We start from the raw sequence: 24,862 nt of genomic DNA, 5'->3' as shown, positions 1-24,862 counted from the left end.
TTTAGTTTTTTACGTTATGTTACTGTTTGGATGAATTGTGGTATTGAGACCATCGTTCGCTGCCCGCAGGATGCTTTGTGGCAGTTTTGGCTCATTCTTGGAGAAGCGTTTGCCCCAGCTGGTCAAAACTATGTCATGTTTTTGGTCTAACTTTGTTCTTTAAAACACCACAAACGGACAAGTCCTGCGCTTGTTTACGTCCATAAATATTGACAGCCAATGAGACATCGAAATGAAGTGTGGAACGTTCTTTTTTCGCCAATTTCATGTCTCGCTGTTGCTTTGAGGGAAGATACAGAGTCCTGTTGGAATTGTTTGCTTTCCGAATGGACTACAATGAAGCTTCTAGCAGATTTGGCACATGAATTTGTTGATTCATCTCGGATCCACCGTTCAAAAAGTACGCAAGGAGTGCGAAAACTTGCGTGTTATCGCATCTCAACCGATTATCAACCTGGCTTATGTGTCCTGGTGGCCAGCCGAGGGTGTAAATCATCAGCTGACTTCTCTGGCAACTAAACCCCATCATTTTTTTTTCGTTTAAAAAGTACAGGATAACGAATGAATGAAAACCAAGATCGGAATTTCATCCAAAAAGCAACATACCGTAAAAAAACAACTAAACTGATTCTAATATGTTATGAAATTCCCGACATTTTTTGTTTGGTTTTACTCAATAAAATCCTACCACAGTGCGAAATGGAAAATTGTAGCACAACAAACGGTTGGGCAGGAAAAAAAAGGGAGGTTTAAAAATGGAAACTCTGCATCCCATCGTTGCCCCATCACCATCACCATTATCATCATCATCATCATCGGCAGCATTATTGTCGCAACCCAGCAGCCCAGCTCGCCTGCACCACTATCACCTGCACTCACCTTCAGCTGCTGGAACTTGGCTTCCGATTCCTTGTCACCATCGTTCTTGTCCGGATGGTACTGTAGCGCCAGGATTTTGAATTCCGCCTGAATCTGGTCGACCTGGTTGCGGTTAACGAAATGCAGCAGAGAGCGAGAGAGCGAGAGAGAGGCGGGAGGGAGAGGGGATGAGAAATAGAATAAATTGGAATGGTTATGGTTATGTGTAGGTGCGGTACAATATACCAATGGTCATCATGATTTACGTGGTTGACTGCATTGCACTTTCGGTGGAGGGGTGAAGGAAGGGGCCTTATATACTGCCAGTGCCACACCGCCTGACCGACTGCACCGAGTCCTGAAACAGCAACAGCTCGTGCCACTCTGCCTTGGTAGCTAGTTACTCGCGCTCGACCTACTTCCTGCACGGTTGCTATGTACACATGCGAGCGCAACCGAGCAGGCCGAGTGCACCAACATCACCATCATCATCACCGTGTTGTTTACTGACAGGCCTAGGCTTGGCCTGGCCAGGCCTCAGACCACGGAGCAAGGACGACCATCGTGCAGCAATAAACGGATGAACAACTGCCCCATTAATGCACCCAGCCCGAGCCCGAGCCCGAGTAGAGTGTGAAAGGGGGGTGGGGGGTGGGGGGAAACCCGGGGAGAAAAGAGAAGAACCAGAGGGTGGGTGGTGCATTATTACAACTGCATCAACTCTTCGTCCGAGTGGCACGAGAAATTAAAAAAAAAAAAAAGCTGACAACTCTGGTGCTGGGATGGTCTGATTGGTTTACCGCCACCCCCCCTTTGGCATAGGGACCAGGACCACCAACAGGTGTTACGGCCTGGCAGCCCCAGAGCAAGCGAACGAGAGAGAGAGAGAGCAAGTCCAGAGCTTCTCGCTCCCTTCTTTGCCATACATTACATTTATCACCGTCGGGTTAATGCAACCAGTGCATCCCCCCAATCTAGGTCACACTCCGATGCCTCCCGTTGTCGCATCGCAGTCGCATCCGAAATGTCATCCATAATCTGTTGCTTGTTTTGCGGTTTGTCTGTTTTTCTTTTTCGTTTCGTTCGTTTTCGTTTTCCTTTCCGTTTGGTTAGTACCTAACGGATACCACGCACGGATCCTTGGGCCCGGTGTCACCCTCTGGACTCTGGACCCTGGCATTTCGCAGCGAAAATGCACCATTTGTGGCCATGGCCCATTGGAGACTACTTGTGCTGCGGTCGCTGGCGTGGTAGTGGCCCGATTTGGAGCGTCTTTTTTTTTTGTTTTTGGTCGTGTAGACCCAGATCTCAGATGAGAAGCAGATTGCCCGAGACGCTACGCCGGAACCCCCGCTGCAAAAAACCAAAAACTCCCAAACCAAAGGGAGGGAGAGCGCAAGGTACTGGTGGCCATTACTTTTAATGCAATTAATGCTGCTCGCTCGATCGAGCTTCCGAGCACAACACAAAGAGACGGTGCCGCAGTCGCATGTACTTTTCGCAAGCACCAGCACTTGAAGCTAAATGCTAAATGACATTTGAGGAAGCAAATTCCCAGATGCCCAGCCCCGGAACACTGCCGGCAGCACACGATTCTGCATGGGTTTCTCTGCTCCAACTCGTCTCTGTCCACGCTGTGTGTCTAGCCTTCACCCACGATCCCCAGACAGTGACCGACCTTCTTCGCAGCACCACGCGATTCACTGGCAGCTCGCGGTAGCGTGCGCCAAGGTTGGATGGATGCCGAGCTGCGCGCCACTTACCGTCGAGGTTTCGCTGCAGTTGAGCATCGCGTAAAAGTCTTCCTTCGCGTCGCGCTTGTAGCTCAGTATGTCCTCCACGCCGCCGCTCATGTTAATGCCAGTGGGATGCGCCCTTCCTGGAGATTTCGCAGCAAACGAACGGTGCTGGTTTGTTGTTGTTGTTCCGGTTTGCTCGTGGAGCGGGTTTCACGGTTGATTGTTGAATTGTATTTGCTGCTGCGCTGGTCACACGCTGCGACAGCTATTCGGTTTCGTGTAGCGCAAGCGGAAGCTGGAGCGAGAAAAAGGGAAACAAAAAAGTAAGCTGTTGCTGTAATTCCGATCAGCTGCGTTCTACTAGCCCCACCGGCCCAAAATCCACCCGGACACAGCACCGTAAAAACAACAACACAAAAGGCCGCCCGGGGGCCAGCTAGACCGGAACGGTTGGTGGTGAAGTGAAGGCCCAAACACTTTCACTGACCGATGATGGTGGATTTGAGGCAGCACTGTTACGACACGGTACCGAACAGAATTGAATTGATATAATGGAGCGAGAGGCAGAGACAGAGAGAGAGAGAGAGAGAGAGAGAGAGAGAGAGAGAGAGAACGACAGGCGGGACAGATCAGACGCAACCGAACACCAACACCTGCATCGCAATCGCAGCTCGCAGCTCGCAGTAAGTGCCAGCGGTGTGTCTGTTTTGGGCCAAGGACGCGAGGGGCCTGAAACCGTTTGGTGCCCCGTTTTGGTGGGCACCGGGTAAGTGCTGCTGCTGCGTTCTTTTCGTACCTGGTTAGGCAACTGGAATGGGGCCAGCTTCACCGTGAGCAGCTCACAAACAACTGAACCGAGTGGTGCCGCTGCCGGAGCCCGAACGCCTAGCGACGGCCCGCGACGACGGCCCCGAACTGACGAACGTGACTCGGTGGTTGTTCGGCAATGTGCGGCTCCGCAGCCAGCCAGCCTAGCCAGCCAGCCAGCCACCAGGTGCCTGGCTGGCTAAGCGTTTGTTAAATGCCTACCCGGTTTGGCACCAGGAAACTGATCCGAAAGGGAGTCCAGAGGTGCGGTACTTCAACGAAACCACGAACCACCAGGAACCCCAAACACCTCAGGCAGACTGTTGGAAGGGGGTGGCCCTTTCTGTGTCGAGTGGCGGGTAGGTCTCTCTCTCTCTCTCTCTCTCTCTCTCTCTCTCTCTCTCTCTCTTTCTAGCACTGTGTTTGTGTGTAGAGTAGTAAAAATTAACATACATCACAGGAGATTTGTTGAGGTTGAGGGCGAATTCAAAGGATAATTGGTATTCGATTCGAGATTTCTATCTTTCTTTCTTTCTCTCTCTCTCTCTCTCTCTCTCTCTCTCTCTCTCTCTGTTGCTTTCGGTGGCTGCTCTCATCCTCCTCCTTTCCGTCGCTCCTTAACTCCACAATAACCCCTAGGAAGGACCAACGGATCCGAGCACTCCCTGGAGTCTGGAGCACGCAGTCAAGGGGAGGTACGTGTGTGTGTGTGGGATGGCTTGCGAGCAAGATGAAAGAAGGACACCAAAAAAAAAAAAAAGAAGGAAAGTTTCAGCGTTGTAGCGGGTGCCGGTTCTCGCTGGATCGATCCAGTCAGCCAGCCAGCCAGGACCGTTCGCCGCTAATCGATTGCCCTGCACCCTGCCCATGGTGAAAGGAATCCTCTCTCCTCCTTTGCACACATACACCACACTCATACAGACAGACAGACTCATGGACTAACCCTGGAAGGATTTACTAGCCCCCTGGTCGTAGCGCCCTGTCCTGGCACACACATGGGAATTAAAAATAGTCTCCCCCCCCCCCCCCCCGGGGGCCTCTTCTCATCCAAAGCTAATGCTCCTCTTCTCCTGGTGCCTGGAGGATAAAGCGCCCGAAACTGAAAAGTGGCGCTCACTGGGCGCCCCTCAGTGAGCTGAGTTGTAGCAGGTTGTTATTAACACATCTCCTCGCACACGCTCGACACACCCCGCCCTTACGCTTATCACTCTACCCCAAAAAAAAAGAGAGAAAAAAAAGAATTCCAAAGAACAAAAGTGTATGTGTAGAGAGAGAGAGAGAGAAAGAGAGAAAGAGAGTGTGTGAGAGAGAGAGAGAGAGAGAGAACCTGGGGCTAGGAGTTTCCCCGAGGCCAGACAGAACTGGCCAGCATCAGAGAGCAGCAGCAGCAGCAGCCACATGGACATGGCGTTGGCACATTGTTGCTGGCGAAAATGACAAATGGCGCCCGTACCTGGGCTGGTTGGTTTTTGCTACCCTGCCCAGGAGAGCCTACCACCCCTTTTTGGGAGGTGTATCTTCTTCACTCACTCCCTGCCGTTCCTGCGTTCCCCTTTTTGCAAAGCTCGTATCGCTTTCCCGGCCCCCCGTTCAGCCTTCCTTCAGGGAAAGGATAATAATGGGGCTTGCTCGCTCGCACGGGGAAAACCATCCCCATCATCATCATCATCATCATCAACCCCTACGAACCCCTTTTTTCCGGCGAACACATACACGCCCCCCCACGCGTTCACACAAGGACCGATGCGATGCTGTCAGCAGATAGGCCCCGGCACCCGGCATGTCAACCCCCGTTTTTTCTCCCCCTCCTATTGCACCCTAACCCCTCTCCATTGCATTGAAGTGGCTCGGTGGCTCATGCTTCTGGCTCCTGTAGCAGCGAACAGGCGCGTTCTTCTATCTGTACTCTGTCTGTAAAGAATGGCTTCTACTTCCACGAACAATGCACGCGAGCGAGTGAGCGGGATTTCCTCCTTGGCCACCGCCTTTTCCGCCAGCAATTTCGATGCTATTCCGCCGAGCGATGTGAGCGTGCCGGAACCGACGGCAAAACCGCTAAGAATCTGGCGCGAACTAAGGTGGCAAGCGCAGCCGGAGGAGCGAGGAGGAGGAGCGAGTGCAGCGAGCGAGCGAACGGGCCCTGGCTAGGCAACGCCAGCAAAGAATGAGGCAAACCAAAAACAAAAGCCACTACTCTGCTGACTGCCGACAAGGGGGAGGAGGAGGAGGAGGAGGAGGCGGTGGAGGAACACGGGACGTTGCTGGAAGTGACTTGCACCCGAGTTCCCTTTGAGTCAATGTTTTTTTTTCTTGTCGTTTGTGTTGCGAAAGGGGCAAACACGGTAAAGGTGGCAGTGGACCATCCAGAGGGGGGTTGGTGCTTCACCCCCTTGCCCCCCCGCAGCATTGCAGCACCATCCCCGTTTGCTCGAACGGCACACCAGTTTGGAGTGGCAGTTGGAGGAATGACGTAAACACCAACCCCAACGAAAATGGAATGTTGCGATGTTCGCCTTTCGCACGCACCCCCCAAAGGTGGCAAAGTTTGGCGCCCACCCTCATCCCTTGGGAGGGTCACATAATAATGAAATATGTTTGCCGCCACTGGCACTGCCAGTGAGCTGTTACCGTGCTGATGATGATGATGATGATGCACCAGGGACACACTCCTTCCGTCCTTCCTTCCTGCCCTTTTTTTTTACCATTCGCTTCCGCTTGCACCAGGAGTTCGCGATCGCGTTCCGTGGATGTTTAACGTCATGTGCGTGGTGAGAAAAATCGACAACACATCGCACCGCACCGCACTGCAACAAAGTCCAACGCAACCCGCGGGCAACGCAATTTGCAACATACTTGCGGCGCAACAAAGACGCGTATTGCAGGTGGTGTGGTGGCGGTGAGGAGGAGGAGGAGGAGGAAAAGCGCGCCCCATCCCCGTGTTCCGAGAAAACCGAATACGGCGACCGAATCCGAATCGAAAATAGTTTTTCCACCAAACGCTCACCTTCTCCTTCTTCCGCCATTCTCTCTCGCTCTCTGTGTTGCGTGCGCGGGCGCTTTCTCTACGTGTCTAGAACACGCGCGCAAATCCGTTTTAGATTTCCGCGTTTAAGGCGGGCGGGCGCGGTCTCCGCTTCCTTGTTCCGCGCCGAGTGCCTGATCGCCTGACGTGCGTGACCTTCGGAAGGTCCCCGACCGAGACCGGCGCGACCCCGCACCATGCATCCCTTCATTCGCTCTCTCTCTCTCTCTCTCTCCCTCTCTGTCTGTTTGGTCTCCTTCACTCCTGGGGTGACCTGGAAAAGCGTGGAATATCGTGGAAAATGGGACCATTCTCGGTATCGTTGCGTTTTATTGAACGCAACCCCGACCAGCGACCAAGCGGCACTCGGTGCATCATCTGTTTTCGGTCAATGGGGACGCAACAGGGTTAAAGGGGTGGTGGTAAATGGAGGATTGAGGGCGACGTCTTCGGGGCAATAAATTGGCGAACAAGTCAACTCGCGATCGCGAACGGACGACAGGAACACAGGGCCACGGTCTAGGTCTTAAAGAGGGGGAGGTGGCTATCTGTCTGTCACCACCCCCCTGGCACCCCCGTACAGCGCTGGCTAATTGATCCTTCAGCACCACTCCCCTCGCGGTCGCGGTGCTCCAGTCCATCGCCAAACAGCACAAGTTTTCCTTGTTCGTTTTGTTTTACTGTTGCCCTTGCTGCACACTTACACACCCACACGTACAAAGGAATCGACTTGGCGAGTTGGCGTGACTGGCTGTGACGTTGTAGCACACCAGGCAGCCAGGTGCTGGTGTGGGTGCTTGCTGGTGCATTTAGCAAGCAAGGCAAGGCAAGGCAAGGCAGCTTTGCATGCCAAAATTATACATCCCACAGCACAGCCCTCCCTGCGCTTCGTGACAGTTTTGCAAAAAAAAAAATGCATAACCCACCAGAGCAGTACCAGCAGTCGCGGTGATCATCAGGATCTCGGGGAAGGGTTGGTTGTCCCCCACCAGAGGAAGAGAGGGGAGAAAGGGCTTTTCTTTTCAGAAAAGCAGCAACTCGCCATGCCGATCGGCATAGTATTGGTACAGTGAGCGGCATAAGTAAAAGCCCATCTCTAGGGTTCTCTACATTTTCGTCTGTCAATTCGACATTTTCGGTCACAAAAGCCATGTGTGATTTTTTTTTACTAAAAGCTCTAACTTGCCTCTTTCTTTGCGAATTTCTTTGAGCTTGATAGATTCGATCATCATTTTTTGAAAATTCTTTAAGTGAAAGATGGTCGACCATGATTGTGACAAAAGTAGAAGCCCACCTGCAAGGAAGCATGTTTAACAACTGATATGGGCCACTCTTACCCCGGATTACCGTTTGTAGCCATTTTGACATGTCTTTCACATGGTTTTAGATATGTTGGGGATTATTCTCGTCGTATTACCTTAAATAAAATATTGTTAAAAGAAACATCGTTCATAATGGGTTTTTTTATATCAAAATTCCCATAAATTCTTAATCGGATACATTCTGAGCTTTGCGAAGGAGATTCTAGACGATTAATATGACGAGAATGTAAACAAGAACTGATGGTTTTAGCGATACGTTTAAAATCGTTTTCCTATTGCTCAACACTGACTGAATAAATCAAAGAATCCTTTCGGGTGTCAGCATAATGTTCGCACGCCACAGTGCTGTTATTTTCACTAATTTAATATTCTAATTTAACGGAAAAATCCGCTCCATAACCAGCCTTCCTTGGAGCTTGATTTCATATTTCCTGGGCAATATTTGAACGATTCAGCTCAGGATTGGGATGAAACGAAAATCTTTTAGCATTTTTATCACTCCTGCACTCGTGTTGAGGTGATCTTCCGTGGCATAGATCGCTCCAAAAATGATGATAATTAGTTTCGATGATTTCGTAATCTCTGGAAAGATTTTTTTTCCATTTTTCCAACCATCCGTCTTCCGAGGGCGCGCGAGTTGGGAACTGTAAGCTACTGACCTAAAACATTGGTGATTAATTAAGATGTCACGAGCTGCCCTTTTATTAATCATACTTTTTTTCTGCTGATATCTGTTGAATTACTGTGTTCAAACAATCATGGACAAGCAATTTTCTGCTGAGCAACGAGTCTTCTGTCCTTCGATACATCCAATTTCGGGTGCAAAATCCCGCGCCCAAACGACTTTCTACTGGAGATGCTAGGATAAGTGGATTTAACATGTGTAAACAATAATGGAGGGCACGCAAAACATTCAAGACAGACGTAAATAAAAGCGCTATTAAAGATACAGTGACCAGAGGGCTCTATCGGAGTCCCAATAGTATTGATTGCAAAGTGTGCTTCTACTTTTGTCACAATCATAATCGACCATCTCTCACATAAAGAATTTTCAAAAAAAGATTATCAAACCTATCAAGCTCAAAGCAAGTGATTTGGAAACAGGAAAGTTGGAGCTTTTAGTAAAAAAAAAAAATCACACATGGCTTTTGTGGCCGAAAATGTGGAATTTACAGGCGAAAATGCAGCGAACCGTAGAGATGGGCTTTTACTTATGCTGCACACTGTATGTGTGCTTGCCCATGTATGTGTTTCCGTAATTTTCCGAGATTGTCAGTATGATGTATTGCCTATGTCAGTGCAAAGATAGATAGAAAGAGAGAGAGAGAGAGAGAGAGAGAGAGAGAGAGAGAGAGAGAGAGAGAGAGCAGCATTTCAGACCTTATTTGCCATTCTCCTTTAATCGCTCCCTTCTTTCTCTGTTTCTTGCGTATGTTGCTAGTCCTGCTGGGACCCACAATGCATACGCAGCGCATGTGCTGGCTGCGTCAGGTGGTCCGGAGTCCGCTCTAATCGTACGCACGCACGCACGCACGTACAATGGACGCACACGGCGACGTGGACATCACATTTTCAATTATAGAACGTTTCGAAACACAAACACATGCACGGTGCGTGCGCGATTGAGCGCGCCAGTGACGATGGATGGCGGTGGCGGGATGCACAGATGCTGCGAATGCTGCAATCCATCTGCGCGCGGGACACTTCCGACACATACAAACCCATATTGGAGGGTGGTAGTGTGGTCAGCTGTCCGCTGTCCACTAGGGGTTGTGCAACTTGCGCAACTAGCACCAGAGGAAGGATTATGGCCAGTGTGCCTGTGGGCCTGCCATCCACCTCCCCCCCCCCTTCCTTCCACCACCCCTTTGAAAGTGAAAGAAGGGGCGGACAGCGGGTGTTGTCACGGGTTTGTTCACGTCGCGGATCCAGAAATAATCTTTCTAAGTCCGCCACCGAGCAAGCAAGCGAGCGAGCGAGCGAAAGGAAATGACAATAAACATGGCTCGAAAGCCTTTGCGAGTACAGCACAGCAAGTAAAACAAGAACGCTGGGTGACGATTGGGGGAGGGGGAGGGGGGGGGGAGTGGGTGAAAGCATACATTCTGGCACGCAATGCAATTGCGCGCGCCCACCCCGCGCACCGCGTGGGCTTGGTTTGTAGTAGTACTAGCTGTTGTTGTTGTTGCAGAAAAACAACTACACGGCTGGGGCTGGAGGGATGAAACCCACGAGGGGAGCGAATGTGAAGTTTTCCGGACAATTCTCCACCGAGCCGGGTTTTCCAACAAAAAATAATTTTGCACCCCCTTCTCCTCCTGTCACTGTCGGGGAGGGTGTTTCGGGGGGGGGGGGGGGGGGTGTGGGGGGGGGGGGAATTGTTGGCTGTTATTGTTAATCGCTTGCTGTCTGTTTCGATTTTCCCCATCGTCAGACAGCGGCAGCAGTAACCAGTAACGGCTGCTTGTTCGCGCCGTGATTTGATCTGCTACGTCACGAGGGTGCGCGCACCCTCCCCACACATACACCAGCAGCAGCAGCACCAGCAGCAGTAATGCTTGTGTTGGAGGCGGACGGTGGAACGAAAAGTGATCGAGCCTGTGCGAGCCATCTCACCACTCAGCAGGATCGCACTCGCGGCGGTTCAGGCACGGATCAAGCAACCCCCAACCCACCCCCTCTCTCAGACACGCACACAATCGCTCGGCACTCGCACGCACGACTTCAAAATAGGACTTGCGATGCGATGCGTCGTGCGTATGCGTGTGTATGGGTGTGAGGGCCATCGGAAACCGGCACGCGGATGAGAGCGACGGCACCGCTAAAAGGGCTGCTGCTTAGCGCGCGCAGATAGCTGTCCGACCGCGGCGCAGTTGGTAGGTAGCCGAGTAGCGTGTCGCGTGCGCGCGCGCGCCCCCCATATCCCGCCACAAATTATCCCCCGCCGAGTTTTGAGGGGGGGGGGGGGGGGGAGGAGCAGGGTTTCTAGATCGGATTCGGTGGTGTGTTTGTGACGGGGATGATGTGACGTCGAGGGCACTAGCGAGGTGGTGGGGATGGAGAGAGAGGGGGAGAGAGAGAGGGGGGGAGAGAGGGGGAGAGAGAGATGGTGATTGACCCCGTCGCGGTCGCCGGTCTCTGGTTGGTGGCCGGTCTGGGTGCATCTGCAGCCACACTTGCCAGTTGCGTTGTACTCGCCGTTGCCGTCACAACCTGCAGCAAGCAACAACGGTCGCCCGCTCGCTCGCTCGCTCGCTATCTCGCAATTCGGGAGAAACCCTCGGTGTTGTGTCATCTTCCCCGTGCGTGCGTGCTTCCCGTGTTCGTACTCGCATCTTCGTGTTTTTCACTCCTTCTTTGTGTGATTTTTGTGTGCGTCTGTGTGCTACACGTTGGAGCGTTGGATTTCGCACCGGATAGAATCAGGAAACGCGTTACTGGCCCACAAAGCCCTACGCGTGTTTCTACGAATCGTTGTTTTTTTTCCCCCATTTTCCTCCCTTCATCCCTTTCTTTTGTACCTTGTATTCTTCTTCTTCTTCTTCTTCGCCACACACTCCATTTCACCTCGCCCCGCGCACGGTTCGGTTGGTTCGCCAAATCTCAAAATTCGCCACTCGTGGATTAGCAGCCTCTACGTGGCTTTACGTGCAGGAGGCTAACACGTACCGTACAACACGCACGCGCCACCTCACGCACCCAGAGGGAGAGAGAGAGAGAGGGAGAGAGATAGAGAGGGAGAGAGAGAGAAAAGAAAGAGTGAAAAAGAGAAGGACGAACTCAGAGGGAAGAAGCAAGCTAATTCGACCTCACGGGGCGATGATCGTGCGCGATCGTGAATAAGGACAGAAACAGGCAGAGAGAGAGAGAGAGAGAGAGAGAGAGAGAGAGAGAGAGAAGGAAGGAGGAGATCGGAAAAAGTCAAGTGGTTAGCTATTTTCCAAAAGCAAAAAAAGAAAACCCAAACGTACCCAGCGCTCCAAGTACATATATAGTGTTGTATTGCTGGCCTAGCAGAGCTCTAGCTTCTCTTGCTAGTGCTGGCTAGCTGGCGGGGTCAGTGAGCAGCTGGCTAGCTGGCAGCTGGCTGCTTCAATCCACGCTCCTGCTCCGTGTATGCGTGCGTGCTTCGGTGTTGGTGCTCTATTTCGGGTCCGGTTTCCCGTGCCAAAGCTTCCTCCTTGCACAGTGCTCTGCCCGTTCGCTCGCTCCCCGGCGTGAGCCACCATGCGCCTCCATGTGCCACCATGCGCCTCCATCATTGTACCAGCGCTGGCTAGCGGCGCCGTGTGTGTCCGTGCTTGTTTTTGCGGTCTACCTTCACGGTGCCCTGCCCGGTTTCACAGAACTGTAGTAGCGGTAGCTGACTTGAGACAGGCGCCGGCTTCCGAGCACTTGAATTGATTTTATCCCCCCCCCCCCCCCCCCCATTCCATCTTCGTTCTCGCTTGTTTCGCTCTCTGTTTTTTTTCTCTCTCTCTCCCTGCGTGTGCCATTGTATTATCAGGACAAACCTGTATATTGTGTGTAAGTGTGTGTGTAAATTCACGTGGTGAAGTGATCACTGTGATGTGAAGGCTCAATATCGGATTGCCCGCCCAGACATTAGCGCACACCGACGACGATAACGTTGGTGGCTGAAAATCGAGATCAACACAAGAGTGAACCGAAAAAAAAACAGAGAAATAGAGATAAAGAAAGTGATACAGAAAGAGAGAAAGAGAGAGAGACACACACACAAAGAGAGTGTGAGTGAGAGCGAAAGACAGTGTGCAACAGAAAAAGGGAATGAGGGAGAGAGAGCGAGAGAGAGAGAGAGATGTGGCCGGTGATGACGCGCTAGGGAGGGGCGCTATGGCGAAATTTATGTAATCCATCCGCTCATCTATCAAACGGGCCACCGAAGCCTGCCAGCCAGTCAGCTACCAACTACTACTACAACTACAACAACTGTCAAACCCACAACCGCGCGGTAAAAAAAAAGGGGAAGACCAAAATGGATAGAGCCACCGTTTCGCCACCGTTTCGCCACCGTTTTCCCTGTCCCTCTCTCTTCCTGCCCCCCCGCTAAACTTCTCTTCTATCGGCGGCGATCGACGATTTTCGACCAAACGCCATACCAAAGTCAAAGTGTGGAAGAAAAGGCGGCGGAAAGTAGAAAATAAAATAAGATTAAAGAAGAAGGGTGCATAGGGGCGGTGTTAGTGAATGTGTTTGTGTGTGTGTGAGAGAGAGAGAGTGAGAGAGAGAGAATGAGAGAGTGTGAGGTTTCCTGAGAGGAGCGAGGATCGCGATCAACGTTTTGTGACCGGAAATGGAAAGCGCCTTTTGGGAGGGTAGGGGGAGAGAGAGAGAGAGGGGGGGGGGAGGATGGCCATCGATCGATGGGTTGGCCCACCCCTGCCAAACCACCCTCCGCATTGCCGTCCCGTTACCGTCTTTCCCCATTCGAGAGCCTTGTTTTTGTTGACGGATTTTTTGTCGACCTCATGCGCTCTCTCTCTCTCTCTCTCTCTCTCTCTCTGTCTTGCTTTCTCTATCTCTTACTTTGACACAACGCTGTCCCGGTCTGTGGCGTGGCACATTTATGTATAAATATAAATCTTTCTACAGAGGCAGCCAGGAGGCCGACTGAAGCCGGCGCGCACATACAGCGATACGGCACAGGAAGCAAGGAAGCAAGGCAAGAAGAGGAAGAGGGGCAAGCAGGCCGGCAGGCAGTCAGGCAGACAAGACAGACAGAAGGAGGAAACCCGCCGAACGCTCGCCTGTTCGTCAAAAATAGAATAGTTCAAAGCAGTGAACGGCAGTTCAGGCAACGGCAGTTCAGTTTCAGCGCGCAAACCCCACCGGCGCACGATCGCGTCCGACCGCACGGAAAATTGCTCCAGAGCACAGAGAACACACAGAGTGATGGCGGAAACGTACGAGGAGTACGAGGAGACGCACCATGTCACCAGAAAGTCCGTTACCACCTTCAAGATCGAGGAAGTAAGTAGACTCGCCCAGACACAGACACACTTACGCTTACTTATCCTTGGCGCTTTGCAACCCCCCCGCCCCCCTTTACCAACCCCCCCGGTTCCGGCCACCCTTGTCTTCCGGCTTCCTGACCGTGCTGGACCGGAATCCTGAGAACTCGCTTATTATCTCTCTGCTTTGTTACTCTCTCTCTCTCTCTCTCTTGGAATGCTTTGGAAAGAGCTGGTGGTGTTGCGAACCCCATTTGCTACTGCTGCTGACGTTGACGCAAAAGTAAAAGTCAACAACAGTAACACCCGGTTTGGGAATTGGGGGGGAGGCGGGGGGAGGAACATTCGAAAACAAAAACGGCAGCAGCAAAACCCACACGTCACATACACTTGTGCACGAGGGGTACGAGGAAAGCAGCGCGCGAACAACGGGTGCTTTGGAACTATTTTTAAATGTTGACCACACCAACCTGACGACTAGTAGTAGCATCAGCAGCATCAGCAGCAGATCATGCAGCCGACACTGTTCTACACTAGGCTAGGGATAGATACACACAAAGCACGGTTAATCTCTCCTTTCCATCCGAGCTGCCAACAAAAAAATTAAAAAAATACACACAAATACACACAGAACACAACACAGTGCCGCTGAAAGACGAACCAAACCAGCCGATCATCACAAAGACTGATGAATGATTTGGACCGATGTGCCTCGCCACCCTCGCCACTTTGTGTGTATATGTGTGTATGTATGTGCTTGTGTGATGAAGTGAACTTATGTTGCAGATCCTCTTCCCTCGCTTCGATTCGATTTTTTTTTTTTATCAAAAGTGTTATCAGAGCTCGGTTGGTTGCGGCTCGCATTTAATTTCGCAAAACGTGCGCACCCGGCACGCCAAGTGTCCAATGTTTCCGATCCCACAAACACAAACACACACACACACGCACATGTCGACGTGATGACACGTGGATATCCATGGATCGATGCAATGGGATGAGCTGCGGACCTTGGATCTAGGGCATCAGGCCCACGCGCGCGCGCGCGCTCCCGCGCCCTCCAGACACTGGGACCATTCGCGACGGTCCGGACTCCCACACCGGCCCGCGACGACACACACGAAGGACATCATTTCGAGCGGGGTTGCGGGAGGGGGGGGGGGGGGGGGTGGGCTGGGGAAAACGGTGTCTGTTTGGTTTGTTGTTGATATTCTCCATTTTTTTTGCTTTTTGTTTTTGCTGCTGCGAGTGTCGGGGGTTGTGTTTTCGTCGAGGTTGTCCGTTTGACCGAGGCCATGTTCGCGGCGACGAGCTGCGCCATAACCGCACCGACAACACTCGCCGTCGTCGCCGTCGTCGCCGTGGGGTGCGGCGACGATGGACAAGAGTTCCAAAGGCCACAAGGGTGGCCGCAAGAAAAATCGCGCATCACGGCTCTAGAGCGCTTGTCGGGGTCAAGGGGGCGCTGGCAAAGGTTGCGCCACCCCCTCCCCCCCCCGCCCCTTTCTCTGTCTCTATCTCGCTGTATCTCTGCGCTCTGCTTATGTACGAGTGATATAAATATCCATCTGTATTATGGGTTTTACGCAGATGTGAAGCTCGTCATCGTGCTCGTGCTGCTGCTGCTGCTGCTGCTGCTACTACTGCTCTTGTGATATGCTTTGGCCGCTTTTAAGGGTTTGCTATTGAGGGGTTGTTCAGCAGCAAACAAGGGGACGAAAGGGGTTGATGGTAGAAGGGGAGCAAAAGGTTAAAAAGGACAACTTGGAATCGGGGAGAATGGAGGCGCCTCGGCACGGATGGCTGCCGCTTTATCGATTGCCGCTCATCGTCATCATCATCATCATCATCATCATCATCATCATCATTCGCTTGTGCAGTGCCCCTAGATGTGTGCTGTGGTGTGTGCGCGTACGCTGCACACAGATACTTAATCCTTTTCATGCGTCTTATCCCAACCCCCGAAGGACCGCCGGCTGCCCTTCCTTGCACCCTCTGCACCCTCTGCTCCCTTCCAGCTGCTTCTACTGCTGCTGCTGCTGTTCCTCCTCGTTTTCCTTGATGCCTCCTGTTTCAATTGCTCATTCTCATTATCTCTCTCTTTCTTCTTTCTTCTCTCTTCTTCCTCTTTCTGTTTTTTCGTTTCCCATTTGGCGTGCTTTAAAATTTTCCACCTTTTTCCACATTACTTTCCGGGTAATGTGGGGACTATTAGGTAAGTTGGACACCCTAACCGCCCCTCCCCCTCTCTCCCACCCCCCCCCCCCCCGCCCCCCCATAAAACACAAACAGAGACACACAGAGTCAATGCAGCAATCGATCGGGAAAAGATCGCCCAACACTCTCAGGAATCTCGAGGGTGGTGGTTGCAGCGGTATTAACCCACAACACACAGTCACATACACAATACCACAAGGGCACAATATGGCACCCCTTTTGATCAGTCAATCAAGCCAGCAACGGCTGCTAGCCACATACAGACACTCCCACAGCATACAATGTGTATTAATGGTAGCCACACGGTTCATCCCCCATCCCCCAACCCCCCCAATAAGGCAGCCTATTGGGCTATGGGTCAATTGATGTTGCACATTGCGGTAGTTCGCGTCTCTCTCTCTCTCTCTCTCCACCCTCGTTTACACACAGTACACAGTGGGACGTATGTTCGGTTTGTTAGCGTGGAGCGGGTGGTGGTGGTGTTTTTTTTTGTTTTTAATGGGCTGGTGGTCGGAAACCGCGCGATAGGCGGACATCGCGGAGCCAGTTTCTATGCTATGCTATCGGTTCGTTCGTTCACTTCGCCCCACAATGTGAACGCCCGTCGAGGCCGAACCGTGGAATTTCGGTGACAACGACGCACCCCCCCCCCCCTCCCCCTGCTCGCCACGACAATGAACCACTTTGCGGTGGTGGTGGTGCTGGTGGCGGCAGCAGATCGTGATCGTAACACAATCGTGTTCCCACCCCATTCACCCCCCCTCGAGCACTCGTGCGTTTCTTGTTCGCACCGTTGTGTACTACTAGTAGGAGGGGGGGGGTACGCGACTGTGACCGTTTTGTGTGTGACGGGACACTAGCGCTAGCGATCGGGCGGGCAAACTGGCACTGGGCACAAAACAGCAGTTGCTCTGTTTGCTGCTTGCTGCCCCGATTTGCAGCGTTACATGCCATCGAGTGAAGGTCGATCCTGAATTGCTGAAGTTGCTAAAGAGGTAAAAGGTCAGAGAAAAGGAACGCGACGTCGTGCACGTCGCGCTTTTCGTGTTCGAGAGAGATGTGGCAGATACTAGCGTGTTGAAGGTCGCTTTATAGTGGTCGCTGATCTTACTCAGAACTCAGAAAAGACTTTTTGAGTGAATTAATTTTCGCAGAACCCCTAGGTAGGCAAAGGGCTGGTTGGTTTTGAAGCCCTTTTCCTCACATTCGTGTGTCAGTCGCGTTTGTGTGGTGCGTACTGGACGATTTGAAATATACCAATCGATATTCATTTGAAAGACTAGCAGATTGTCTAGGTAAAGCGTGGAACAGTTAATATTTGGCCGCATGAAACACGGCACATCAAATACATGACATCTCGGGCCAGAAATAAGCTTAACACATATGAAAAGGGTATTTTATCTAGCTATGCATAAAAAATAGCGATTCCATTATGGTGCCACGTTGCGTATGAATTTACGCACCCAATTTGGTTTTATGCGGGCACATCATTTTCTTCACAGTAGTGAAAGAAGTCTCATTCAGGCCATTTTTATTCCCACCATTTGCACATTACAGCTGGTAGCATAGCACTGTTTCTTTTATTTTTTTGTTTCATAATAGCCCAATAGAATTCTATTTGACGAAAATGTGGACAATTTGGAGGAATGAAGATTTTTGGTATGAAATCAATGCTGTTATTTTGATGCCAATTTATGACCTCTGTGCACTAATGGCAGCTTAATAAGTCGGGCCAGAACTAAACGGGGCCTTTGTGAGACTTAATTAAAGGTAGAATGATCTTTTCCAGGCATTCATCTTGGTACAAACGACCGTTCTTGGGCCCTCCCGTGATGGAAACATTCGGTTTTCAAAGCACAACTGCAGATCGCTTGCCAAATGAGCAGTTTACGGGCCATTTTATCTGCGTAAATGAACGAAAACCATCCCTATTGTACTTCCTCGATGATTGCTAATGTTTAATTTGCTTCCCGGTGTTTTTAAAAAATTCAGTTTTACGTGAGATTCATCGTCCATTCAGCTGCTTGGTTCAAAGTCGGTCAACAATTGTTCGTACGGCTTCCCTGGACGGATTTTGGCTATCAAGCGTTGTTCTATGGACCGATTTGGCTATTTTCTGGCTTGATACCATCTCAAACCTTTGCACAAAAATATTTACCACACTATGATTAGATCTGCCGTACGTTGTTTAGCCAAATTACACTTAGAGATTCCAGGATCGTTGAAAACTGTTTGATTAAGTTTTATCCGTAGTATACGAGCATGTGTTTCGCTTTTTCGCCTGCCCCTCAGTAACGTTTGAATGTTGGATTTCACGCTTTGCTTGAAATTTTTTTCCAGTGAAATTGAGTTTTCATGGTGAGTGTGCAGACTTTCCCCCCCCCCCCCTTTTTTTCGTGTTCCATCGGAGATAACTTTTGAACTTCAATTTTAGGCAGTTTTTTATCACTAAAAGAAAAGACTGTGACCATTAAAAAGACACCAACAGAGTAGTAAAGCGTCCACCAGGGGCAGTTAGTAAAAGAATGCGGCCAAATATTAAGTTAATTCCATGCTTTAGTCCCGCGCAGTATTTTGTTGAATATTCCCTTTTTAAAATTTTAGTGCCATTTTGATGTTTCGATGGATTTTCAAAAAATCTATATGCTTCTAAAAATTTCCGCCAAAAAAAGTCCACCAAAAGGATCCGCATTAATGGAAAAAAATGCCCATCATTCGTTCGCGTGTAGATTCCGCAAGATTCCACCAAGCAAGCGGTCCAGTAGGTGGCGTACGTGTTGGCGTTACCCCGGTTGCCCTCTAGTGTCGCCGGAAATGCAAAACCTGCATCCATCCTGCACCTTTGGTTTGTTTGGTTGTCCGATGATGCAGCAAACCCCGATCGGCACCGCAGCGGAGCAAATTCCCGGGGCTCGGTTCCAACGGGCGCTGGGCAGGATCGCGATCGCGTGCTCCCTAAATCATGCCCTAGCAGGAGCGCCGGGTAGCTAGCAGGTCAGCACCGGTCGTCCCCGGGTTTGCTGGCACCATTTAGAGGTAATCACGCTCGCAGTCCAGACACGGACACGCATCTAGCAGCTCTTTGTTTGTACCTTTGTACCCCCGAGGGGGGGTCATAGACCCGGGTGTAAATGAGGCGAACCCGTTCCGGCACGGGTGCTTTTGTGTACGATCCGTACCGAACCGAATGGTTTCTTTGTCTGCCTTCGTGGTGGAGTGAAGCTGCTACCTTCGCACCCTGCTACCCGGGCCAGGCCGGGCAAATGGCCTTTCCATGTGAGGCACCGAAAAAGGGAACCTTCAGGCAACCGTCACGACCGTCACGATCACCGTTCGTTACCATACCAACGCGCCATTTAGTGGCCGTCGCATGGCCTTCACCCTACCGGCGTACCCTATTGCCCTGTGTTGCTGTACAATCCACAATCCGGAATTAATGCAGGGGGGGGGGGGGTTGTCTTCACCCCCTCTGTTAGCCAGTTGAGACAACGAATGGAGGAAGGGAGGAAGAGAAGAAGAAGAAGAAATGAAGGATGCCATTTCATACTTTTAATGCTCCTTATTTGGTTAGAAGCGAGTAGAGTTAACGTTACCCTTTTCCAGACGACCAGTCAGTGGCGAGCCGATTCACAAAACGGGCCGTTCGATGGTGTGGTGGCCTGGTGTTTGTGTTTGTGTGTGTGTTTTTTTTTTACTCTTGCTGCTCGAATCGGATTGCTTTGTTTTTCTTCGATTATCGGCTATCTCGGGGCGCTACTCACCTTCTTCTACTCGGGGTTGGATGGATTGCTGGCTGTGTCACGGTCACGTTTCACGGGTGCTTCACACGCCTGATGTCAGCTGGCTGCTGGATGCAAAAACAAAACCCCCTTTCAACTCTCGCTGTCAAGGTCCGCGCAGGCGTGCAGCGTAATTCGATTCCGTGCCCAGCAAGGGGAATTGACAGGAGAGACAGAGCAGAAGAAGAAGAAGAAGAAAAAAACAAAACAAGAAACAAACTACAATCAAAAACAATGTTTTGAATCGTGCTAGTGGTGGTGATAAATCACGTACCGTGATGTTCCACGACTCCAGCATCCAGCGCTCACGGGACACGGACATGGACAATCGCAAATACGGGTCGCCTTCTGTCATCATAAAGCATAACGCGCTGTTGTTGTTGTTGCTGGTTTCATAGAGATGTGCCCAACGCACACGTACGCACGCACACAGCTAGCGACCACTGACAGTTGGCACTCAGTGTTCACTGGGCCTATTATAAGGGATGCTGGAGGTTCATTCACACAATATGCGAACACCGATTCATACGCGGAGCCAGCTATAGCCAGCTGTTTTCTGATGGCTTTCGATCGGTATCCCCCCCCCCCCCCACCCCCCCACGAGGGGTTAACCCATCCCTGGTCAGCTCGAACAATAGAAAACATCCCAGCAAACAATCAAAGAGTTGACAGCAGCGAGGCTCAACGCGCTATTCGAGACGCGCAGGGGGTGCGTCAAACGACCGATGTCGTTCCTGGAACTCGCGTTTGACAAGCGACGCAGCACAAAACGCGGAGCCCAGCAGACGGTAACGCAAACTGTCAACGCGGCTGGGTACTCAACGCGGCGGGGTACGCATGAACGTTCGCCTTCGTTCGCCTTCGTTGCCGCGCCCGCCCGCACTGCTTGCTACTACTGCACACTGTTCGTACACGTAATTCATGTTCAGCAGCAGCAGCAGCAGCACTCAGTTATGCGCTAGCTGCCAGAGCGGGCTGTGTGTTACCTTACCTGAGAAAAAATTCGCCTCGCCGCGTCTTGTGACCGTAAAGCGTCGATTTTGCTTCCATTTTTCCCAATTTCGCTGCCAAAGGAACCCCGTGTGTGTCTGTGCGCCTGTGTGCCTGTGTATGATTCCTTCGCTGGAGCCAGGACTCCCCTTAACTCGGTGTCTGTCTGTATCGGTGTGCGTGTCTGTGTTTTTCTGTGTGTAAAAGAAGAAAAGAAAAAACGCGTCAAAAATTCTGCACGGGATCGGAGATGAAGTCACGATGTGTCGGATGTGTCTTCATCCCCTACTCCCCTCCAAACCGCCGAAACGGGCCCGAGCAGGGGCTGCATAAGTTGCAACCCCTTTCAACCTTTCCTCCCGCTTCCCACCGTTCCACTCGCCACTTCCTGCATGCACCCATTTGGGAGCACCACTTTTTTTCCCGATACCGCTACCCCTACCATCACGCGCACCCCGTAAGGGGTGTGTATGGCTATCACGCGGTCAGACTGCGCCTCTGTCGCCTCTGGGCTGACTCATTGCTAGCAGTGCGGCACAGTGTGAGGCTTCTTTACCGATGTCGTTCCTTTTTTTCCGTTCTGTTCTGTCTGCCCTGCGCTGCATCGGAGCGACGGAGCGACTTGTCCTTGTTCTGACGGGCCGCATTTGTCAAACGGGCAGTAGTGGCGACTGTGGTTGCGCGTTCTATTCATCTCCGTTGTACCAAATCTCACCAACCACAACCCCCTTTCCCCTCGTTGGTATCTCTTTTTTATTGTGTTGCTCCATTTGCCTTATTCCATGGGCGGCCGCCGTTGCCGCGCCGTTACCACAATTACAACCCCCTCCGAGCCAAGCCAATCATCTCGCCTCACTCCCTCCCGCACTCCCTCCCGCACCGGTGCACTCACTAAATTTATGACGGCATTCAAACACCCCCTCCTGCGCACCACCTCTCCTTGGTTTGGTTGGGCTTGGCGGCTTCGCCAAACAACATATCAGCCGCCCCGATCAGTGAAAGCAGCAACAACCACCAGCAGCAGCAGCAGCACCGGGTAGTGACCGAATGAGTCGGAGCGGTCCGGGCACCCGGGACCACCGGTCGCAATCTTGGTGCCACCAATCCATCCGGTCATCTTCTTCTGGACGGCCACAACACAACCCCTACCCCGGAGAGATTTGGTTTCTTGTGGTTTTTGTTTTTTTTGTTGTTTTCTTTTTTCCTGTGTGGTGTTGCGGTGGCTTTGTAATTGCCCCTCCCCCCCCCCCCCCCCCCCCCAATCGGCCCGCGCCAGTCCGCCGGGTGAAAAGCCTCACTTTTTCGCAGACGCAAACCCCCTCCCCCCCCCACCTTCCGCCCTCTTGCACCCGATCGATCGGCGCGTGCCAGTGCGCGAGAACGGTTTTTGGCGCGCTCCGATTGATCCCCCCCCCCTTATTATCTTGGGGTTTCTATGATACCTTCCATCCCCTCATCTTCACCCCCCTTCGCCCCCTTCGCCCCGTTTTGCAGCCCATTTGGCTCTGTACATTTGTTCGTGTTTGTTTTTTTTTAAATGTGTACATGTGTGTGCGTGCGTGTGTAAATATTATATTTTTTCTACCTCCTTCTTCTTCTTCTTCTTTGCCTCTCCGCTATCCCCCCCAACCCACCCTCACCACCCTCCACCCTTTCACACATTTACGCGGATAGCCGAAGCTCCGATAAAGTGGACTTTATAAGCAACCCGCCACACCCTGCACCCTTGCAGTGTGTATGTGTGTACGTGTGTGTGTTTGTTTTGTATGTATGTACGCAATTGTAGTCGTGTATGTGTGTATGCCTCGGTGTGCGAGGCGTACGTTTGTGCCGTAGCGCACAAAACAAAAACGATTTAACAAAAAAAAAACCAAACACCAAACCTAAAACCTAAAACTATCGCCCTAGACGAGCGGCTAAGCCGAACCGAGCAAGAGTAAAGCAAGAGGATAGACAAATAGAAAGAGTGCGTGCCTGTGTGTGCGTGCGTGCGTGTGTATGTGTGTGTATGTGTTTTTGTACGAGCAAAAGAGAACGAACGTGGTGCAAGTAAGCAAACAGCGCCAACCGGGCCAACCAGCCAACCAGCCAGCCAGCCAGCCAGCCAGCCAGCCACCCAACCAACCAGCCAGCCAGCGCAATAACCATCCAACCTCCCCCCGGGTTGTACGCGTAGATACAAAGAAAAAAAAAACAAGAAAGCCTTCCCCCCCACCCCCAAGTGCAACATGGTAAGCTTTCGTTCGCCGTTCGCGTCACTCTAGTAGTACCCTAAGGCAACCCATTCACCATAACCCCCCCCCCCCCCCCAACCCCTCAAGGGCCTTTCGCCTAGCTCCGTCCTGGTCCTGGTCCAAGGTCCCTTCGCACTCCCTTCACGCTACTACCTTCCACCACTCAAATTTTCCGTGCGAAACCTTTTGCACCCTTTCGCACCCCCCCCCCCCCCCCCTCAGTCACCCCCATCCCCTGGTACATGCTACAAACCTGCGTCATTCTTCGGATCGAATCTTAGACGATCGGCCTTACGTGTGTGTTTGTTTGTTTTGTGTGCGCGCGCGCCTGTGTGTGTCTGGCTGTCTCGATCATGCTCAAGCGAACATCTGTTTTGCTCACGACTCGACGAATCTAACCACCCCCGAACCCGCCTAAGGGCCCATCGCTGTGGCATGCGCCCAATGCGCTCATGTTCTGCTTCTGCAGCTCCTGCCATTCACCGGGCCAAAAACCAGCGCCCCCTGTTTGCCACTGCTTTGTGTCGCAACCCCTAAAAGCCAGCCAGCCAGCCAGCCCTTAATTCTTAAGCAATTTCGCGACAGCAGCAACAGAGAGGAGGGGAAAAAAACCTCCATCAAAACATTCACGCGGAAAACCGGCAGTAGGAAAGGGTGGGGGGGTGTCCACCCGCCCCCGCGGAAGTCACCACGCATGCAGCTTGGCGCATTGGCGCGATGCTCAACGGAGTTAGTGAAGAGTGAAGCTCAGCTCACGGTTACTATCATTTGCCGGGACAACGGGTTCGACTGGAAGACGGTCTCGGGGGTCTCTGGGGTCTCCAGGGGAAGGGGAAAAGGGAAGGGATGGCCTGGTGGCCTGTCAGAAGAAGCAGCAGCAGCAGCAGCTAGCTAGCTAGCTAGCTAGCTACGCGCCACTCCGCGCAGATCCGAGCGCAAGCGAAGTGTCTCCGTCTCCGTCCGTGTATGTGTGTATGTCCGCGTGTGTGCATCTTTTTTTTTCTATTTGTATAGCCAACAGCAGCATAGATGTGATGTCATCATGTTTGCGAGCGTCAGCAGCAATTTAGCCTCGATTGAATCAACCAGAATCAGCGGCTGTCAGCTCTTATAGCCTCACCCTCTCCTCACCGCAGCATCCACACATCCGTCCATGACACACACACATACGCACACACACACAAACACGCACGCCCACATGTCTTACCTCCCTAGACACCGCACACTCGCACCGCATTCTCTGCACCCAGAATGGCCCCGAAAACCACACCATGCACGGCTCAACTCTCAAGGGGGGGGACTTCGGTAATTGCTGGCCAAAAAAAGGCATATTTTTATCGAGCTTTTCGTGACGTAACCATCATTCTCAAGTGAATTAATATTAAAGAACAACTTTTGAAGAATATTTGGTTCTTTTTTGGGGAAGATTTATTAAAAACTTCATTCACGGCATCGAATCCATGAAGGTGCGTCTGGGAAAAGGTACTCGTTTCCGGTGCCCATCGTAGCTGCGTGATGGGTGATCAGAAAACTACAAATCAATGTTCGTTGGAAAGCTTACAAGTTTATCTAGGTAGCCCCGGAGAGTTTTTGTTGATATTCCTATTTTTCGATTTTTGGCAGATTTTTGAAGTTGATAAAGTGATGCTTTTTTCGATTTTGCGTTAAAAACACGATTTTGAAAGATTTGTTTAAAAAAAAGTATCAATAATTTTCATGATATCTTGACGGGACTACCTGGAAAAAAGTGTACAGATTGTGTGTTAAAAATTTCAGATCGATCGGCTCAGTAGTTTTTACGCTACGATGGGCACCGACTTTGAAAACGTTGGTTTTTTGGGAAACGCTCTTTAAACGCGTATTTTCAAAAATCTGTATCTTTGTCAGTTTTTCCTCTATTGATCCAAAACTTTTACACAATACTC

General features: G+C 51.4%; 2 protein-coding genes across 14 annotated transcripts in view; one reads left to right on the top strand and one right to left on the bottom strand.

The window, feature by feature from the left end:
- The window catches only part of LOC126579947 (J domain-containing protein), a 25,624-nt gene extending 5,040 nt beyond the window's left edge, over nucleotides 1-20,584 (bottom strand). Inside the window, exons 1-4 of one of the 4 annotated variants that reach the window (XM_050243732.1) lie at nucleotides 19,988-20,584; nucleotides 19,696-19,816; nucleotides 2,622-2,892; nucleotides 880-981 (exon numbers count right to left, since the gene is read on the bottom strand). In XM_050243732.1, coding sequence (XP_050099689.1) covers nucleotides 880-981; nucleotides 2,622-2,711 — 192 coding nt within the window. In that variant the 5' untranslated portion in view covers nucleotides 2,712-2,892; nucleotides 19,696-19,816; nucleotides 19,988-20,584. Of the gene's footprint in view, nucleotides 1-879; nucleotides 982-2,621; nucleotides 2,893-2,967; nucleotides 3,112-3,393; nucleotides 3,494-19,695 lie in introns of those variants that run through there. The other 3 variants (XM_050243731.1, XM_050243733.1, XM_050243734.1) reach the window with 3 other exon arrangements.
- LOC126579943 (tropomodulin) overlaps nucleotides 10,920-24,862 on the top strand; it is a 25,914-nt gene continuing 11,971 nt past the window's right edge. For 6 of the 10 annotated variants that reach the window (XR_007608483.1, XR_007608482.1, XR_007608481.1 and 3 more), the window contains exons 1-2: nucleotides 10,921-11,069; nucleotides 13,362-13,739. Coding sequence is in view for 3 of the 10 variants with exons in the window: in XM_050243726.1 (XP_050099683.1) it covers nucleotides 13,662-13,739 (78 nt within the window). In the remaining 7 variants the exon portion in view is untranslated. Of the gene's footprint in view, nucleotides 11,070-13,361; nucleotides 13,740-24,862 lie in introns of all 10 variants that reach the window. The other 4 variants (XR_007608479.1, XR_007608478.1, XR_007608477.1 and 1 more) reach the window with 1 other exon arrangement.

The sequence above is a fragment of the Anopheles aquasalis genome, chromosome Y (genome assembly GCF_943734665.1).
Source record: "Anopheles aquasalis chromosome Y, idAnoAquaMG_Q_19, whole genome shotgun sequence".
Lineage (NCBI taxonomy): Eukaryota > Metazoa > Arthropoda > Insecta > Diptera > Culicidae > Anopheles > Anopheles aquasalis.
Note: the sequence above shows the minus strand (reverse complement) of the source record. Positions and strands in the feature narration are given on the sequence as shown.